The sequence below is a fragment of the Aythya fuligula genome, chromosome 3 (genome assembly GCF_009819795.1).
Source record: "Aythya fuligula isolate bAytFul2 chromosome 3, bAytFul2.pri, whole genome shotgun sequence".
Lineage (NCBI taxonomy): Eukaryota > Metazoa > Chordata > Aves > Anseriformes > Anatidae > Aythya > Aythya fuligula.
Genome location: NC_045561.1, coordinates 98,402,872 through 98,424,594, shown reverse-complemented (window position 1 = coordinate 98,424,594; position 21,723 = coordinate 98,402,872). Strand labels below are relative to the sequence as shown.

The 21,723-nt window shown below is 39.2% G+C and overlaps 1 protein-coding gene and 1 long non-coding RNA gene across 2 annotated transcripts; one reads left to right on the top strand and one right to left on the bottom strand.

The window, feature by feature from the left end:
• The first annotated feature begins 4,592 nt into the window (after nt 1–4,592).
• On the top strand, nt 4,593–19,850 carry ALKAL2 (ALK and LTK ligand 2). The gene is made up of 6 exons (XM_032184432.1): nt 4,593–4,635; nt 5,004–5,338; nt 7,821–7,874; nt 7,979–8,059; nt 10,780–10,845; nt 18,991–19,850. The coding sequence occupies exons 2-5, from the start codon at nt 5,080–5,082 to the stop codon at nt 10,842–10,844; spliced, it is 459 nt and encodes a 152-aa protein (XP_032040323.1). The 5' UTR covers nt 4,593–4,635; nt 5,004–5,079; the 3' UTR covers nt 10,845; nt 18,991–19,850.
• On the bottom strand, nt 16,370–18,808 carry LOC116487456. Its single transcript, XR_004253086.1, has 2 exons — nt 18,707–18,808; nt 16,370–16,703 (listed from the first exon to the last, which is right to left on the bottom strand). It is a non-coding gene; the product is annotated as an uncharacterized LOC116487456 (long non-coding RNA).
• Nucleotides 19,851–21,723: the final 1,873 nt, after the last annotated feature.

Below are 21,723 nucleotides of genomic sequence, written 5' to 3'. Positions count from 1 at the left end.
TGGAGGCTCACAGAGATGACTGAGCCAGGAAGATAAATATTATTTTATCTGAATTACAATACATTATATTGAAAACATATCATACATTTTCACAGCTTGGAGAAGAGATTTTGGAAAGTATCATCTGTTGGATGCAATGTATATTTCTGCATAGATTTTAAAACTAGCTATCATACATGTAGATTCCAAAATAATGCTTACTTGCATACTGTACTGACAGAAAAATAACACAGTAACACTGGCCAGAAAGAAAATCAGCTTGTTACCTGCCTGTGTAATTATTCTTTAATCATCAGGTAGAATAAAGGTTTCCTCAATAAGGAATTATAACTTTCTATGGGATAAGCAGCTTAAATTATAACTAGTATCTGTGACTATCAAATCCTCATTTTTATAAAGCATATGGTGAATATTTTGGAAGTCCAGTTGCCATGTCAACCAGCAGATATCTACTCAATTAACTCAATAAAAATTGCCATGTATTTATCTGTAGCAGGATAGACATACAATCTGAAGATTAAACGCTGCTTTTCTTTCATGAGGAGTGAGAAGTCTGCTTTAACCCAACAGCGTAACTTCAAATTTTAAGATTATTGTAAGTAGTTATGATGTTTAAGGGAAAAAAATGTATTTCAAAATCTGTTTTGAGGTTCTGAGGTCAATAAAAAGTAGAAAAAGGAACATTTTCATAGTCTAGTCATATGAATGTCCATCAGAATTTTCTTCTAAGCATACGTTGCATTGGTTATGAGCCTGATGTAGACAATCAGCTTTGCTCTGCAATCACTTCAGAAAATGTTGCACTTGCTTTTATTAAATATAGATAGGAACCTTTATGTCTGTTATAATCAGCCAAAACAAGAGCATGCTTGAAACTGTAAAGCTCTTAGCATGAAAATTTCACCAGTTTTAGATGACAGAACCGAAGGGTACATTTTCTTGTTTTCACGTACACCATGTAAGTAAAAAAAGTCAAGATATCTTTTCCGTACTCTGTCAGCATGCCACAATAGAGTAGACATGGTAGAAACAGTGACTAATGTGTGTTATTTAACAAAGCTAAAATTCTGCTTGGCTTTTGCTCCAAATTCCAAATGTAGTGCCTCTGTTTTGTAACCAACCAAGGGAATGTGGGAACATTATACTGGTTAGATCTATCCACCAAATACAGCATGTGATCTTTTAATTTGTGTATGGCTTACTTAACAGGGTCCTTATCGTGAGGATCACAACGTGTATTTTAAAGACAGAACATTAAATAACATTGTTATTTACCAGTAAATTTACCAGAAAATACATTTATAGATTTGATTGCAGAGTAGACAACTAACTTTACATCATGTAAAAATAAACAAACAAACAAAAAACACATCATGTGTTTTTAAATGAAATCTATCCCCCCACAACAAGCCAAAATACTGGTTGAATAGCACTATGTCTATTATCTGCTCTCTCTGGTTCAGGTTGCTTTTTGAGACTTGGGTTTCACATCTCCCTCTCAACCTTCTTTCATGGAAAGCAAGCCAGTTTTTGTCCTGGCTGGGAAGGTGTGTTCAACTTTCATCTCTATCTGAAGGGATTAGAGCTTACATCTTATAAATCCTGGAAGAATGCTTAGTGTGTTAGAATGCTTAGTTAGAATGGCTGCTTAGTGTTGATAGGAGTCATGCTTCCGGGTATCCAGGGAGGAAATCCAAGATCTTTAATGGCAAACAGTGCACCTACTCACTCCAGAAGCCTTAGGAGTCAGACTGAAGGTGGGTGGAAGACTTGAGGATCAGTTTTGGCAATATGTATGTGGAACAGGAGCTTGGCAGCATTTAAGTGCTTAATGTTTAGGTAGTCAGCTTAGATTGAGAAATGTACTTAACAAAATGAAACCTGGTGGAATATTCAATTATCATTGCAAATCGATCAGTGCAAATTTTGCTTTACTGCACTGAAATCATGGGAACTATTACATATATTTGTATTACTCAGTGTAAGCAAATCAAAACAGACCCTTACCTCAGTTTCTGTATGCATAAAAAGACAGCAGACTGTTTACATATCCACTTCCTATCTCAGTTAATATTTCCATCATGCTTTGAGTCTGTATAAATTAATTAAAAAAAAAAAAAAAAAGAATATTCCTGAGAACTGGAATGAGGTTGTCTATGATGTTAATTTGTCCTCGGCATGTTTCTGGCCCATGCTAGACATCCCTTTCTGAGATTCATGTGGAAGTTACCTCATAAAATGGATTGATGCACAGTTTTTGATACGTCCGGGCTTTTCAGGAGGAAGAAAGCTACATCTTATCATTCAGAGACTCACATGTTGTTCCATGGCAGCTGGTCTCCGTGCCAAACATGACGGAGATGCCTTGGTACGTCTAAAATACGAGGAATGATGTGGTCTAAGAATTGTGAGCTGAATGATGCAAAGCTGCTTGGTGCATACTTGAAATGCAAGATACTTCTTACTTATGGTACAGTGACCAAAAATCACACAGAAAGTGTAGTTTTAAGCCAGGGGAGAATCTTTCATAGAATCACAGAATGGCTTGGGTTGGAATGGATGTTTAGGATCATTTAGTTCCAACCCCTCTGCCATGTGCAGGGATGCCACCCACTAGATCAAGTTGCCCAGGGATTTGTCCAACCTGTCCTTGGACACCTCCAGAGATGCAGCATCGACAACTTCTCTGGGCAACCTCTGCCAATGCCTCACCACCCTCTGAGTGAAGGATTTCCTCCTAACCTTTAATCTAAATCTCCCCTCTTTTAGTTTAAAACTATTCCCCCTTGTACTGTCATTACCTGATTGAGCAAAGAGTCACCCTCCATCCTTTTTATAAGCCCCCTTTAAGTACTGAAAAGCCGCAATGAGGTCTCCCCGGAGCCTTCTCTTCTCCAGGCTGAACATCCCCAGCTCCCTCAGCCTTTCTTCACAGGAGAGGTGCTCCAGCCCCTTGATCACCTTCATGGCCCTCCTTCGGGCTGCTCTAACAGCCCCACATCCTTCTCGTGCTGAGGGCATCGAGCTGACTCCAAACCTTCCTTTTCCCGACGAAGGAGATGAAGTTCTCCTTGAAGCACAACAGCACAACACCTGCCTGCGCGCTACCTGCCCAGCTTTCCCCCTCGCCCGCCTCCACCGGGTGACCCCAGCGCACAACCAGAGTCAATATTTGGCGTGACTCGGCGTGCAAACACAACCACGCCACGCCAAGCCAATGCCAAGTGCCGAACCGCTCTGCCGAGCGCCGAGGCAGCGCAGCGCCCAGCCGAAGGCAGGCTCCTGGACTCCTTTCCGAGCCGCTCTTGCTCGGTCTTGCCTCTGGGTGTCTTAAGCACGCCGCGGACGGCGGCCACGGCCGGGACACGGCGCTGGGGGGGAGCCGGGGGGCTCCCCCCTCTCCTCCCCTCCTCTCCCCTCCCCTCCCCGCCCCGCCGTTACGGGCCCCTCAGCGCCCGGTCCCTCAGGGCGGCCCCGCTCCCGCCCCGACCCCGTCTTGGAAAGCGCTGCCTCCGCGCCGTCCAACTTTATATTTGCCTTTATTTTCCTGCCCCGGCTGCCAAGGGAGAGGTTTATACACACAATCAGAGCAAATAGAAGGAGTTCAGCCGGATCGCGTTTCACCGGCAGCCCCCCTTCCGAAGGGGCTTAACGGGGGGGGAGAAGAAGCGAGCGGGGAGCGGCGGTGGCACGGCGGGACGGCTCCGGCTCCTACCGGGAGCTGCCTTCCTCCCTCCTCCCTCCTCCTCCTCCTCGTCAGCCCACCCGGCTCTCCGGGGAGCGCTTCCAGGCAGCGCCCGGCAGCCCCGGGAAGCCACCGGGGGCTGCCCTGCCAAGAAGAGGGCGACGCCTGCCGCACCGCCCGGGACCCTCCCGCGGCCACCGCTCCGCCGCCCTTCCCGCTCGGCGGCGGCAGAAAGCAGCCGGCCCCGGCCCCTTCCCCCGCCCCAACACCGCCCCTTCCCCGCCGCCGCCCGAGCCTCAGGTTCCCGGTAAACCGGGGCCGGGGACCCGCCCGGAGGGAGCCGCGCCAGGGCCATGAATATTTCAGCGCCTCCTCAGCGCGTTTCTAATTAAAGGCTGGGGCCCTGCGCTCCCCCCCCCCCCCCCCCCCCCACACACCCTCCCCTTTCCCCGTCTGCCCTCCTCCCGCTCACACACACACACACACTTGGGACCGGCTCCTTACGTCGGAGCGAGGAGAGGAGCGACCGAGCCCTGCCCGGGGGGAGGGACGGGGGGGACCGGGGAGGGGGGGGGAGAGAAAGGGGAGGGGGGGGGGGGGGGCTGTGCAGCAGCGACGCTCCCGAGGTTGCCAAGTGGACTTTTATTGTTTTCCACCCACTTCCAAGTCGATACTATCTGCCGTCTCATGTCCATCCTATAGCCTATATAAGCGGCTGCGCCGGCGATGGAGTAGGTGGCGGAGGGACGGGAGGGGGGCGGGCGGGCCGGCCGCCGACAACTCGGACTGTTCTGCTGCTCCTACTGCTCCTGCTGCTCCTACTGCTCCTGAGGCTCCTACTGCTCCTACTACTGCTGCTCCTACTGCTGCTGTCCCTGCTGCTGCTGCTGCTGCCCGGGGAGAGCGGCCCCCGCGGGGAAGACAGCTCGCCTTGCGGCACGGAGAGCCAGGTAACCCGGCCAGCAAGGGGCCGGCCGCCTCCCTCCTCCTCCTTCTCCTCCTCCTGCTCCTTCTCCCCGTCCCGGAGCGCTGGCCTGGCCGGGAAAGTTGGCACGGGACAGAGAGGGGCGCCCCGCGTGGGACAGCCCTTGTGCCTGCGGGGTGCGCCCAGCCAGGGTGGAAAACTTCGGGGAAAGTTGGGCGCCGCTCGTTTTGTCCCGGCTCGGCTTGTCCCGGTGTGTCCCGGCTCGGCGGGGCTGCTCTGCCCCAGCAGGCACCAAGCAGAGCGGGCTCGGTGTCCCGGCTCCCCCTCCGTGTTTCCCATTTCACCCCCCGTGTGCCTCCCCACCTGCAACCCACCCCCGTTTTTATCTTGCAGCGGAATAGGAAGCCTCCCCCGCCGGCAGCGGATCGTTCCTCTTCATCTGCTCGCTCGCCCTTCGGGTCAGGCTGCGATGAGCGGACTGAGGTCTCCTGGGCTGCTGGGGCTGGTGCTCTTAATGCTCTCGGCAGGATATTGCAAAGAGAAGAGCGACTCCGCAGATCTGAAGGACAGGCAAAGCCTCTTAAATCTTATCATGGAGATCATTCGGGAACTGAAGAGGTACCACCTGGAGAAGGACAGTGGGGTGCAGTACTTCTCCAAACACGACTATAACTTAGACCGAAGGGAAGTGGCAGACTACGGAGGGTACCAGGATGAGCAGAGAGTTGGTAAGTCACAGCCCCTGACTAAGGAGAGCTTTCTCCTTCCGTAGGGTGCCTTGGGGAATCAGACATCACATCAGGTTACTAATTTTGTATCGAGGATCAACCACCCAAAATACCTGCAGACTCTCTCTGGTATCAGAAACTGATGCAGGCGGCAAATTTGGAATAGAAAAACTCCATTCGCATCTCAGAGCCTCTTACTGTCTGGATAATGTACTCAGCTGAAAGTCTGACTTCCTGTGTGTTGGCTTGAACAAAATCTATTAACAAGGGAAAGCAGTGAAATGGGCTGAGATCAAAGAAATAAGGGATGAAAATGCTCTTTCTCCTGGAAGTTTACCATTTTTTAAAATGTGCCTAGTTTTAAGTGTTTCTTGGAAATGACCCTAGCGGTAATTCCCCTGCAGGACTCTACTATGCCCATGCTCTTAGAGATATTGAGAAGTCTGTCCTAGAGCTCAGCTTCATTAAACTTTTCACCCTGCTTATTAGTGCTGCCTTTTGTATTCTGGAGGGTAGCACCTTTGAAAAATACTAGGGAACTCAAATAGAGCACTCCTCTGTCACCACACGAGCTATGCATGCTCCGAGTCACTCCTTCAATCATCTTTCTACTCATCTGTAACCTCCAGTGAAAGCCCCATGTGTTGTAAGATGCTCGGGGCTGGATGTTCAGAGCAGTCATACCAAGCCACGCAGTGATGGATAGCTACAGCTCAGTTTCACGATGTGCCTCTGTGCATCCTGCTGAAAGTTGACTTGACTTCTCCTGCTGCCATGTCTCATTTAGTGTTTGCTGTCACTCCCAAGCCCCTGCAGCGCTGCTGCCACTCCTCTTACCCCTCCTACTGAAAGGCACTTTCTGAATAATTTCCAGCAGATGCACTCACCTTCTTCCAATCTGGCTTTCATCTTCCTAGCATGCTATTTATTTGCCTTTATTGATCTCATAAAGTTCCTTTGGTAACCTTTACTTCAGTCATTCATATTCAAATATCCTCATGATTTGCATTTGTTGATGATTGTCATGAAAATGTTACTTCCCCATCTAGACGATTAATGAATATACAGAGGAAGACAATTTTGTTCCATTTAAGCTCAGCACAGTGAGAACATTTTGTTTTGTAAATGTTGAAAAGTTAAAGAGGCCAGATGAAGCAGTGAACTCTAATCCGCACAACTCTAAATCTCAGCAAGAAACATTGGCATGGTTCTTGGCCATCCAACATCAGCACACTGGTGCAAAACATCTGGCTTGTATTCATCAGTTATCTATGTAAACATAAAACCACTTCAGAGCAGAATAGTTGGTACTGGTGTCACTGACTCCTAAGCAGAATTTTACATTTTATTCTTATAAAGGAGTTATTCCCAGCAACTCTGAAAAGGAACTACTGCTTAAAGTTCTTCCTCTCACTTTTGGCATCACTTTCCCAGTGAGCCTGTCCCCTGGGAAATTTCTGAGTGAAGCATGTGTGTTTTTAATGCTCTTCGTGACATAATTAGGTCAAATACGATAAGGTCAATTTTACTTACACTGACTAAAGTTAGAAGTAAATGAAGAATGACTTTCGAGAAGTGTCTAACCTCAAAAGTGAATCAGATCTGGATGGAAATGTTCTCTGCTTTATATCTGATAAGAGGTGCCAGGGGAATGAAAAAGGCTGCTCAGGCATTTATGGTCAAATAAATAAAGCACCATGTAGTGTATCACACACAATCAGCACTAGGCTATCAGCATAGAGTTCGTAACGGAAAGCAATCAAAGATAGCTGTAAATCAGGAAGACACAAGGAAGGGTTAGGGCTAAAATGGATTTCAGTAAACCAGTTTCATTTTGCCATCTGCTGAACACAAAACGCGAGGTGGTAAACCACAAATATAGGGAGCCAGAAGAGAGCAATTTGCTTGGGATCATTTCCTGTGAATTTTATTTACTGCCAGAGGGGAAAAAAATATTCCTGTAAGTAGATCAATCCAGTCTCACGATTACAGCAGGACAGTGCTTGTACAAACATACCTCTGACAAAAGAATGGATACGGTTGCGTAAGAGAATTAGAAGGCACAAAACCAAACTTGAATGTATCTTTGGATCTTTACCAGCAGTGGGAGGAGCCTTTTCCAAGCAACTATAAACTAAAATGTTGTAAAGAATTTAAATCTAGGTAAACGTGACAATGTAATTTATAGAGAGCTAAAATCTGATTCTTAGTTATCAGACAACATCATTTATAACTGCACACCTAAGAGACACTACTTGTTTCATCCTCACAGTGTGTTTCATGGTGCATTTTACAGTGGCTTCATATGTAAAACAAGAGCTTGCAATTTGGCCTATTGTATGCAAATGAGTTCTGACCACTCTGCATCTGTCAGGAGGTAGCAGTGATGTTTGCTGGTCAGAATTTATTCATTTTTCTCATGCTGTGCTTGGCAAGCACAGTTCCTACAGCAGAGTGACTATGCTTTTTTTCTGTCCAACAGAAATAGTTCCCAGAGATCTGAGGATGAAAGACAAGTTTTTAAAGCACTTAACAGGTACGTCTTAACTTTGTCTTGATATCCATTATGTCATGTACATACCATAAACTGTATTTTATCCTGTAAGCTGCACTGACTCTTATTTTTCCCTTGTATTTCAGGTCCACTCTACTTTAGCCCAAAATGTAGTAAACACTTTCATCGGCTTTATCACAATACAAGGGACTGCACCATCCCAGCATGTAAGTGCCAAAAACAAAGGCTAACTTTCATAAAAGAACAGAAACCTCTGAAGTAGAGTAGCTCTGTGGGATACCTGCTGTGATACAATGTTAGAGTATACTTCTTGCAGTGCAGAATCTGTAGTGCTCTGCAGCACGTTTGCTAAAACTGCCTTAGCATTACAGTGGGGGAAATGGCAACACAATATTTTCACTGCAAAGAGACTGCGTAGAATGACTGTAAACACTGGTTATTTAGTTATTTATGCATGTGCCTTGTTTGTTCGAAATCAAAGGCGTTTTTCATAGAAGCATGTGACTCCTTTTCCAAACCTATCATACTTAACTTATAGTGCTGCAAATTCAAAATAGGATCAGAAATTCAGCTGGGGCTATTTCCTGTTCATTATTTATGGAGAACATATAATAGTTGGCACGGGTTGTCCAGAGTGGCTGTGGAGTCTCCCTCCTTGGAGATCTCCATAAGATTCCTGGACATAGTCCTGGGTGGCCCTGCTTGAGTAGGGGTTGGACCAGATGCCTCCAGAGGTCCCTTCCTACCTCAGCCATTCTGTGATTCTGTAATGTATCTTGAAGGCATTACACATTTTGAAAGTTCAGCTACCAATCTACCAGTCATGCTGAAAGTGAACCTTTGCAATCTTTCTCTTTAGTAAATCACAAAAAATGTAATGTTTCTCAAGGTTAATGAAAACAAACAAACCACCAGCTGAGGGACACAAGTAACAAAATTCATATTATGTTATCTCATCAATGTTGGCAGCACAGATTTTCATTTTTTTTTTTAAATCTGAAATCGACATTTATCACTCAGGAGATGTGATTCCAGACTCATACCAAGGTGGACCTGTTGAGTAAGAAGATGCTGTTTTAGTGCAGCTTTTGAGAATGGAAGCACACTTTATTTTACTTTTCTGAGGTAAAATAAACTCCTGTTTCTATTCCCAGTTGGGTCAGTAGCAGAGCTGGGAATAGAAACAGGAGTTCCTGATTCCAAGTTTCAAGTATTAATAAATATTTCAGCCAAATATATTTTAAAGGCATATTTGGTAAGACCTACAGACTTTCTTCATATTCATTAAATCTTCATATTAGGACTACCTTGGAGATAAAGACTTTTATATAATGACTAACCAGCTCATGCTCAGTTTACATGGATGGTGATGGAGCTCTTAATAAGAATGGTGCTTTAAATAAGCAAATGGACATATTACCTTTTTCATAAGGATCACATCACAAACATCATTTGACTCGGCACTAACCGAGTACTTCAAGCTGTGAAGCTAAAACCTAGTCGGCCTCTAAGTCCTTATCCTTCTGACAGGTGACACACCCACCAGCATAATGCCTGGATAATGGAGGATAATTTGTACAAATGGAAATTATAGCATACCTATGCTGTGAGTTAAAGACTGTTAACATGGCATCTCTAGGAAACATAAGATGTTTCTTAGAAATAATGCCTACGAAAATAAACATCAGTCACTGGACTGGACTGACTAGCATCTTCTTAAAGTAACTTTCTTCTACAAACATGAAATAAAAAACCTCCTTTAATTCTACATGCACAACATAATGTTACTTTTTGATAATATCCTGATTTCAGTTTAAACTTACTGTTCATTATATGCTCTAAATTATGTTCTAAACTACTGTTCATTCTACTGACATTTTATGTCATTCAAAGGCAAGACAATAAAGAAATTAAAAGCATCTGTGATGCTGCCACAAGGTGGGAACAAGTACAAATGTATTTTGTTGGCATATCTTCTTAGTAGCACAGACACCTAAGACCTACTTTAGTCTCCTGTCTGAATGTGACCAACTTTCACATAATTTGCTTTCCATTGGCCATGTTAAAAAAAAAAAGGGGGGGCGGGATCAAAAAAACAATTTGATTAATTTTGCAGATTTGCATTGGTTCTGTTCATCATCACACAGCTCCTTATTATTAATGCATCTAAATAAATAAATAAGGTACCTAAAACAAGAACTACTAACAATAGACCTACCATGAAAAAAAAAATTACCAGTTTCAAGATGGAACTTGATACAGTTACGAATGAACTTATATTATATGGTTGCCAATGGGCAACGTTCCTATGAATATACAAAAAAACACCAACAAATACAGGTGATGTTACTCTACACTGATATAACACAATGTATACAGTATGTTTCTATCAGAGACCTTATTTGTCTAGTTTTACAATTTTTACAGGAAGAAAAGTTAACGTAAAATATTGCAACTCCCCAATAAGTTGACATACTTGCTCACTGATGGCTGGAATTCAAAGATGGATGAGCACTACTTATTCATCCTCTAGCATAGAAATACTACACTCACATATTTAGACCCCGACATGTAAGCACATACACAGATGGGTAAATGTTTATACATACATACACTTGGAATACCTATAAGCACATTCATGCTATTTATTTTGATATTATGCATGCAGAAATACCATGCATACAATTATATGTGCCTTTAGACAATTATGTGTGCCTTTCGACATGGCTCTCATTATGGAGTTTTTACACACTACTTTTCTAAGTCTAAGGAACTGACTTCTGTATTGTTGCAAACTAAGGTGTTCATTAAACTTAATCGTGACAATACTTTGCATGCCGTTATCAATTTTGATTTTTAAAAGCAAAAGTTTTTTACTTCATTAATGTTTGTATTTATGCTGTTTTTTTTTTTTTTTTCCTAACAGACTACAAAAGATGTGCCAGGCTTCTTACTCGGTTGGCAGTAAGCCCAATGTGCATGGAAGGATAAGGTAAGCTTTTTGACAATAATAATGACATTCTACTGCATAGCAAAGCTGTGGCTTTTGTTTCATACATGAAAACTCATAATAAAAATAGTTTTTTGGCTAAGATATTCCTCTTTCATAGTATTTGGAGTAACTGGCTTAATCTGGCAAGTAGTGGCAATAAATAAAGGCTACCCCCTACTGGAAGTCATTATATAAAAGTCCATGTGCATCAGCTGTGAATTAGAATTATACAGTTACCAGCTAGTGAATTTGTTGTTATAGAACAAAACAACAGCTGTAGCTTATTTTTTTCAATAGTTGACTCAGTATACAATTGTTTATATTGGTAGTGGCAGCCCTTTTATGTGTGCAGCTGTAGATCTCTGGTGTACATTTCAGTATAAGTTAATATACACGTAGCTATACACATGACAGCTTTATACATGCAGATAGGTTGCAGGTGCTTTTATGGTACTTAAAATGTATTAGTAGCATTGACAAACTAACTTTAAGCTGTCCAGATTTCTAGGGATTTTCATTGTGTACACTATGTCTATGTACACTTCTATGTCTGTGGGTTATTCCCTCCCTTTTTGCTTAGATGTACCTCTAATTCCTAGAAGTACTTTGGGAACCTCAGCATAAACCAAAAAAAAAAAAAAAAAAAAAAAAAAAAAACTATCTGTATTTCTAGAAAACTACTTGTAAGAATACAAAAAAAAACTAATTTAAACTCTGTCCTCAGCCTTTACCTGAGACAGAAATGTGAACCTCTGACAAAGGAGTAAGTAATAACCCATATGGACATTTCAGTAACAAGTGCTATCAAAGGTATTTTAACTCTGTGACAAGATACACATTTTGTGGGGGGGAAAAAAAAAAAAAAAAAAAAAAAAAAAAAAAAAAAAAAAAAGCATTAAGGTTTAAGCATCTTATTTGACTTTTTAAAGCATGGAAACTGTTTTGCATGGCATTCTTACAAGCAAGCTAGTGATATGAGATCAAGACACATGCAAAAACGGTTGGCAAATATTGAAGTTATTAGTGCTTCAGTGCCAAACTGAAAACTTGTATTGGGCATAGTCACACAGCTACATTATGGGTATGGTATTGGTCAATACTTTCATTAATTTGCATGGTAGAAGTCAGTACATTTATGGTGTAGGAGAGGCAACCATGAGGGAGTACATCACTGAAATTTAAAATAATCTTGAAAATGTAGCTGAATAGTCTAAAAACAGGATAAAACATAAGGGGAAAGCAGAATTATGAAGCCATGTAGGAGTAATATATATGCAGAAATATACGGCAAGCTGTGAAATGCTAGATAGGTAGTTCTGTAGAAAGTGCAGGAATTATGGTAGACTCATGTTTAGTTTGTGATCCACTATGTCACACTTGAAAAAAAGACAAACTGGAATTTATAAATAGAAACATTGTTTATAAAACGTGAAATAATCACTGTTGCTGGTAGGGCCTCATTTAGAATACAGCATTTAATTGAAGACCCCACACTTGAAGCCATATGGGTGTTTCTTGGTTGCTCTGAAGAACAGCAAAATGGATGACTAAAGAAAACACAATTTACAAGAACTGAAAGGAATTAGGATTATTTAGTCTAAAGGACAGATGAGTATGGGAAAACACAACCAAGCTACTTTACTTCATAAAAGGTGGCCACAAGCCATTCTCTTTATCCAGTGTGGATAAATAAGATTTACTTTGTTTAAATTACAACGATAGGACTCCAACTAGATGTTAGAAAAGACTTTTCTAACAGCCAGGGCAGAGATCATATATTAAATCATTAGATACCATTCAGGATTCTGACTTTATACTAAACTCCTCAATGTACTTTTAAGTATTTTCTGCCAAGACTTCCTAAAATAGACCTAGACTAGCCCAGCTTCAAGTCAAAAAGTTTCTAAGGTCCATTGACTGTTACATTACTTGATGTCATCAATTGAAATACGCAGCCATCGAGAGGAATCTTTTATTCATACACTTTGTGTTCAGAGATAGAATCATGGAAATAACTGCAGTAAGACAAATAAAAGCTAGTAAATAAGTAAATCCTCTGATCTCATTTAGAGGAATTCCAGGATTTAACCTTTCAAGTCAAAGAAAGCAAGGAATGAATTTGATAATGATTTGAGAATGATATTCACCTGTGAAAGGTAGGTGAGTAGTGTATTACCAATACTAATACGCCAGAGTTGGGAGATCTTTTCTCTCTTTCCTTCAAAAATTTTATCTATCATTGCACCTTGTCACAAAAGCACAAACTTGTAAATATGAAGGAACAGTGACTAAAGTAGTTCTCATCACAAGCTAGTAGTCTATTAAAAAAAAAAAATCCATCTTATTTTGCCAAAGAACTCCTTAGCTCAACTAACTGGCATGTCTGAAGGTCTCCACAAGCCAAAGGTACAAACCATTAACAGTATCTGCACTCGTAAGCACCATTTACTAAAAGAATAGCCTTTCCTCCTACACCACATATGCCTTGAGACCCCCACTGAAGTCCCCATAAAATTAAGCATCTTTCCTACCCAAACCTTTTCCAGTGGATCAGCTCGATTTTGTGTGGGTAAGACATCCTCACAAAGAGAAGTACAATGAAGACTTTGTTTTCATCATTGCATGGACAGCAGTAGAAAAATGTAGGTTTTTGATTTTTTTTTTTTTATTTTTCACTTATCAGTCCATTTTTTTTTCTCCCCAGAGCAGATAATTATCATTGTCCAAGGTCTTTTCAATGGGTTTTAAAGTTTTGAGCATAGTACCAGCTGCACATGGTAAAACAAAATTTCAAAACCATTTCTTGCTTAAGATGGCTCTCCAGTAAAAGAATTTTTTTTTTTTTTTTAATAGCCTGGCAATAGGTAAACATTTCTGGTTTCTGCTATAAAGCTACCAGTTTATATCAATTCTAAAGCTTAGACTAATTCTGGAATAGTAGAGAACACAAATTTATTGTGATACATGTACTACAAAAGTGAATACTTTCTAGTGATTTCCCCCAAAATCCTGAATTCACAAGCAGTATTTGACAGTTTATATTAACCGTAATGACAAATACATTTAAAAATGTTTTAAAAGTACGACACATTTCATGTTGTTGTTCTACTCTCTCCCAACTTGTACTGAGATTTATATAGAGATGCTGTCAAGATAAAATCTTAAGTAAGATATCACTCAGGGATTATTCATCGAGGAAAGAAAAACACCATACTTGTGCTTTTTCCTTACTTATTTTAATAGTCTTATTGCCTATGAAGTATGTTAAATATTTAAAAATAATGGAACCATGAATATGTATTGCTTTTATTTAACAAAACTCTTGAATTTATGCTGAAGCTAAATACACTACTAACTGGAGACCATATGCCAAGAATGATAAGGAATAAAAATTTAGGTTAGAGATTTACCATGTTTTCTTCAAAATATATCCACAGATAGGGTTCAGCAAAAATATTGTATCTTTTTATTTCAAAAATGTAAGAAGATTTCATTGTTCTTGTTAGTTTTTTATCTTGCATTCAGATATGGAGTCCCACTCATTTTTATACCTCAGAATTTGTTGTTGCTAACTAAGGTGGTATATTGGATCTATCAGTGATCTGAGTCAATACAAAAAATCCTGTATCATAAGCTAGTAGAAGACATTCTTAGTTGTTAATGCCTACCTTTTTGTTCCAACAGAATTAGACTTTCTATTTTGCTCAACTTTGTTGAAGGCTTATCATTGGGCTGGGCTATAAGAAAAATAATTGCTGTTTGATATTTTGGCAAACTGGTAGTTTGGGCACATTTTTAAGATCCATGGACATCTGCCTATGATTAGAGATTAATGTAGGAGGAAAAGAAGTAAAAGAACAAAAAAGGGTAGATTTGTTTTTGATTTGTTCTGACAATGAGTTTTGGACTATCACAGTTTAAAACACAATTTTTAAACTTGGTCCTAATATCAAACAATAAAATAAGATACGAAAGCAGGAATTGGGCATCTATTATCACAGTGCATACTTAAGCCAGGTGTGGAGGGGTAGGTGTGTTAATTACAATGTGTCTTGTGGGGCATTCACTTTTCTCATTTTTTGTACATACGTGTAACTAGGCTCCCTTTTCTGTCTCCTTTTTAGGGTGTAATTTCAAATTTGCTTCCCACAAACATTTGAGCAGTGCAGGGGCAATTTTACATGTTCAGACACCATCAGTCAATCCAGAATAGCATGTCTATATTAACACAGCATTCAGTAGCCTTTCTCTAACAGACAACCCAGGCCATCTTTCCAGCTTGCCACTAGTGCCAGCTCTGACTAGTTTTATTCTGCAACACTTCTCCTTCCTCTGTTCAACACAACTATCCCAGTCTATCTTCCACACTATTTGTTCTCTCCTTCAGACTCATTTTTTCTCCAGCTTCCCTAACAGCTCCTATACTTATTTTCTTTGCCCCACCCCATGCAGGCACACCCAACACCCATTGTCCAAAATGAAGGTTAATGAACGTCAGGAACAAGATTTCTGAGTATTCACCTAAAGTTCTCACTGAGTATCTTTTATAGTTGTTGTGACAGTGATCCAGCTGGAAATATAGCCTCCCTGGCACCACTTGTCACAATCATGTTGGCTTCAGTCAGATTTTACTATTTTTATTTGAAAACCACAGGTGCTACTGTTGTGACCCTCCTTTTTCCATCAGTAGGTTTGCTACAGACCAGTAGTGATCTCACAATGTATTCTTAAAACCTCCTGGTACAATAAGGATCTAACTATATATAAATACAAGTATATATAAATAAATACTTGTATTTATGTAAACTTTTTTTTTTTTTTTTTGAGTTTCTGCAGTTATTTCAAATGAAGATAAAACTAGTGATACAATGTTAAACTAGTAAATACATGATTAGTGCAAGTGGGAGTCTCAGACTAGGTGAGGAAGGGAGCTTTAATACAAAAAGTACATGAAAAATCTACGTTATTTCTTCCCCAGAGGAAAAAACACACATAACTAGCAATATTTAAAATAAAAGAACAATAAAATCAATGCTTCTTGTTTAATAAGGCCATAACAGGACAAGAATAAATACATATATATATGAAGGTCAAAGATTCTCAATAAAATTCCTAATAAGCTAAAGTATACTGATAACTTAAATTTAATTTGAAAAATCTGTATAAACTTTTTAAGATGTGTTAACCATACTAGTAATGTACATTAAGAAATCTGAAAGGACAATATAAATTTGGAAATTTTAAATATAAAAGGAGAAAACTGAAATACCACACAAGACATCCCATTCCCATAATCCACATTCTATATTAACTATTTCAAACAATCTTTAAACCAATATATTGTTCGGACTCTTAAGTTTTACTTCAAATGTTTTCTAACTGTAGAGCCTTTAATTGCTTTCTCTTAGTTTCTCATTCAGACTAAGACCGAGTGCACTCTAGAAATGTCAGACACTTTCATTTCTTAAAAGAAGCAAACATGGGATTAAGATGTGGGTTTTGCATGTAACCAAGTGAAAGCAGATCCTTTTTTTTTTTCTAGAAAGCATACACTGATCCATCGTATCCAAGTTCTCACAACATATTCAATCATGTCGGCTTGGTCACACAAAATAGTCCCCAAGTTAACTCAGTTAAGACTTTATCAGAACCACTGCTCTGAATTAAATAGCCAGCGTACATGGTTACTAGTGTGGTGTAATTCAGCTTTGTAATAGACAGTTCTGAGTTTTATCTACTAGGGGAACCTCTGTGGCTAGTACCAGATCTAACATTATCAGCTTTATCTTCCCTGTATGGATCTCTGAGATCTGATGTTCACATTGGAGCAGATGTCCACCTGGGCTGGGCTTTCACTGCTGGGAAACAAAAAGGAATTTCTGATGTTAGCATATGGAAATTCTGCTACAGAATCCTACTAGCGCAGTGTTTTTTAAAGTTTACATTGATATTTAAAACACCAACTTCCTCTCTTGGATAGCTTTTTCTTAGTATTTATCATCATGCACAGATAATGACTAGAACCAAATTTGGAAAGCTGTAATACGCCTTTGCAGTATCTTTCATTTGTGCTTTTTAAAACTGGAACAACTGTATCATTCAGATGGTTTCAGCTAACATTGCTGCTTGTTGTGTTTTGTTTTTTTAAGGGGGGTGGGTGGGTGGGGTGTTTTTATTTATTTTTTATTTTTTCTCCCTTGTATTAACAAAGGAAAACCAATAATTGAATTAAAGAAAAAGAAATTGTATGACTGTCTATGTTCCCAGAAATATTGCAGTCAAGTAGCATTCAGGATCTCCAGTAAGAATACTACCTGCCATCCTTCAGCTAAATTTCAATTTTCCTAGACCAATGCATAACACAGACTATACAAAATTAAATAAAATAATAGTACAATAGATCAATTCATGCTCAAAACCTAGGGTCTTTTCATGGGTACTGCAAATGTCAGGGATTTAGAGAACTGCAAACTACCTGAGCACTGAGAATATAGGACCAATGGCTTTTGATCAGATAGCCATACAAAAGCAGGTATAGATGAGACAACAAGTAAGCATACTATGCAAGTTCAACCACTGCCATTTTTTCCAGCCTCAGTAAACTTCATATTCCCATTACTATTAGTGATGAACAAACTATTTATTAAATTCTCTATTTTTAAATTGTCAGGTGTACCACACTGTAATCAGACTAAAAGCTTTTAAACATCACTTTTCAGCTTAAATAAAGCACAGTATGGGTACACATACAGAAACTAAGCTAGATGAAAATGTAAGACTGAAATTTTTTTTTTTATCAGTTTCCCCTCTAAAGCAAGGACATAAAAAAGTGTGCTATCTCCAAAGCTAAATTATATCAAGCTTGTCTGTAACATTATTACATTTCCTAACAGTTTTTAAAACATTGCAAAATTAAATATATGTTTAAATAATACTAACAAGTACTTCTGTATGCATCAATAGCTTGATTTCCAATGGGTTATGTCAAGTCTGACTTTGCATTCAAATGATTCTATTACAAAGTATACTTAAGCAGTAGAAAATATAGAGAAACTCAAAATAGCAGAGAATTCACAGGATCATGGCAGAGAGATACAGATGTTCAGATAAACGGTATGAAAGTTTTAACTATTAAAAATGACATAAGAAGCACTTTAATCCACTGCTTTTTTCCATCTTACACATGGATTTCTGACATTTACGAAGAACATTTATTCTGCATTTTTTCATTCAATAAAGACATTAAAAGGTTGTCTCAGAAACACACAAAGCTGGGTAGACTTGCAGCATTTGATGGTCACCTGTATAGAAAATGCAGCTGTGGATAATGTCAACATACTCGGAAGTTACTGGAAAGAGGGGAAATTTCTAGATGAAATTACACAAAGAGATGGTTCTATTACATTTTCTCAGCTGGCTTAAAAGTGTGGGGGAAAAGTGTTGCAGTAACTTTCACTGCTTGATTTGTAAATGAACCTTTCTAGACTAGACAATGTGTGTACATAAGCAGGGTAGAAACCTGTCATTTCTGTGATTTCAATACCAGTGTTACAGAAGTGGCTTTAATTCCAAGAACCTGCTCAGGGAAGAGTTACTAGAACTGGCAGCAAATTGATCCGCTTCTTCTCAGTTTGATCCAGCTTCTACTCAGGTTGTGTGGCCTCACCGTTTGCAGGTCCCAGGGACAAGAGACTGGTCTTTTAAACCTTATCTTAACAGATTTATATTACTGGACATTATACCAACAGCTTCCTGATATCAAGACACTAAGACAGAAATTTACAATATGTTAATAACTGTACTTGATGTTTATTCACTTTTTGACCTCAGTGTTATACTCAAAGGTACAGGCTAAACTTACCTACAAGCACATTTTGGGTAAGCAGAACTGTAGTATCCAAATCTCTTCAGTCTACCTAAAATGAACCAACACAAAAACAAGAATGACTTCCAAAGCTTCATCCTTGAGGAACAAAACAGTAATTTAGTACAACTACATGCACTATTAGATCTTTATGAAGTCATCACTAAATTTGACATTTTTATTTACTTACTATTTTCAGTATGCTAAATATATTCTTAAACACTTGTATGTGAGTATAAAAATGATGAAAGGCAATTTTCTTCTTTCTTTTAATCCACCAGATATCATTATCATGAAAAGAAAAACCAAGAACCAAGAGAAGTGCCTTGGAAACCAACAGGGAAATAGAACTTACTACCTTTATAACATATTCCATTGTGAACAAGAGATTTATTTTTGCAGATTGACAGACTACTTCCCATAATTCTTTTAACATGCATTTTGTAGGTTGTCAACAGTTGGCAGATTGACATTCTCTTTACAGTAGCATAACTGCCAGTAGTACATAATGCTCAATACTTAAAAAACACACTACAACTGATGTGTAATGCTGCCAAAAATTACGTAAACACAAATATTTCACCATGAAAATTGATGTTCTATTGCTTAATTCTACAATTTTAAGGAATGTTTGTTTGTATATCTAGAACTACTAAAGATCTGCTCCACAGTAGTTGTGGTCACTTGATATCCTTCATGCTTATGCAATTTTTTAAAAGTTTGGTTAAAACAGACTTGCATTGGGGTCACATTGTACCCTAGGAGTACAAATTGCATGACAAACAGAAATGTAATTCAAAGTAGACATATTTTTGGGGACAGTGGAGCATGGATTTTGTACACAAAACACAAGCTGCCATTAATTTACTTTATATAATAAATGTATAAAACATTCCAGCTAACGTGCAATATGTAAATACTGTAAATAACAGGCATAAGTAATAAAGTGTTTGGTATTAAGATGTCTTCAGTTTGCTTTCTGTTCACTGAACCCAGAATTTGAAAAACAGATGGCATTTTCAGGTAGTTACTGTCATTTATCCATACAAGCATCTTTCCAATGAGAGTTTGCTAGCGTAAGAAAGGTACACCCACCTTGGCGAAGTCCTGTAATTTGGACATTCTCTACGGACTTGGTAGGACGGCCATATCTGTGTGTTCCAGTCTCATGAAATGCCCGGCCCACAAGGCTGCTCCAATTCCAGACAGAATTCTAAATTCAAATCTTTTTTCTTTTCTTTTTTTTTTTTTTTTGACAAATGGTTGTTTCAAAATAAATCAATCAATAAATCTGCAATCTATTCACAATACTGCAAAGAAATGATTATAACGAATGAGCCCAGTATTTTAGTTTTAACTTTTGAGGAGTCAGTGAACGCTCACTCAAGAAACCTTGTTAACATCTCCCTTTCTTCCACCGATCTGATATTAAGTCCAATTGTCAAAATAAAATGTCTCAAACAGGAAGAAAACCATTAAGCACAATTTGTGCTTAATGACACCTCAGTAACACCTCAGAAAGTTTTATCTTAATAAATTGAAGCATTTAGCTTCAATTTTATCCTCAATTAAATCTTCAAAATGTAATTGCAACACTGAATACCCTGTTCCCTCCCCACAAAGTTAGCAGACTTCTTGAAATTCACACTTATGAGCCTTCAGCATCTAGCTCTTTAGAAGAAAAAAAGATAAAACATTGGCAGAGAAGTACAAGACTCCATTTTAGAACATGGCTGTATTTACTAAGGGAGAAGTATGTGGTTCTAATTTAATTACAGTCATCACTAAATGCCAAAGTTTCATTTCTCACTGGAATACGTGTATACTGAAAACATGGAGTTAAGAACGTACTGCTACAGGATTCACTTAGCAGCTCACCTGCAGTAAACATGTCAGTGGGACTCTGTGCCTTTCTGTAGCTCCACTGACTGACGTCAGATCAGAACATACTACTCAATAAGGGAGTTTAAATTAGTATGATTATTTCAGTTTGCAGTAGGACACCTGAAATCTGGTTCAGTTGGAATTTTCTAGAAAAAATGTATTGTAAAGGGAAAACAGTAATTCATTTAATGGCTTAATAAATGAATATAAACAACTTAATTCCATGGAAGGTGTTTTTTGTTTTGTTTTTCTCCTAGATTTAGCAGAAGTTAGCAGGTTTTGACAAAAGATGCAAATTTCAGTATAGCAAATTTTACTTATATTTTCTGGGTGTAGGCTTACTACCTTAACTGAAACAATCCAGGGGCTTAGTCATTTGTAGGATTAATACAAAAATATGTACCACACGTTCAGTTTCTCTTGGAAGCATGGAATGGTACTATGCAGCTGCCTTCTTGAAGGCAATTCCTGCTCTCTATTCTCATATTCTACAAATTTCTGTGCAATATCATGTTGCTCTCCTCCCCTTCCTCCAAAAGAAACCCAGCACAGATAAAATAAATAAATAAATCAGCTTTTATCCTCCCAGTGGAGCTGGTGAATTATTTAGCCGATAGATTACTTGCTGAAAACATAACTTGAGTCAAGCCTGATACTTTACAATCAGATGTGAATTTAACACAAATAATTTTGACTTAGTATCACTTTAGAGGAATTTTCCTAAGCCTAGTAAAGGTAAACAACCATACCCTTTTATCTCCTTTCTGTTATCCCAGCAGCCCAAAGATACAGAGTTAAGACTTAAATCTTTACTTCAATACATAGGAAACTACAGGTTCTACTTCAGGTCAGCCATGAGTGGGAAAGCACAAGCCATCATGTTCTCAATCATCTGAGTTAGTTTACTTTCACTAGAATATTTTAAATGATCTTTCTGGAAAGAATAACATTAGATTATGCCTAAATACTTCCACTTCTGAGGCTAGTGCATAAACCACATTTGAGGTGGTTTGTCCCTAACTGCTCATTTTCCCTCATTTATTTTATTAAAGCATTAATAAAAGAAATTTAAAAACATTTTATGTATATTATTTTTTGTCTCTGCAGTGAAACAGCTCTTAACTTGCAAA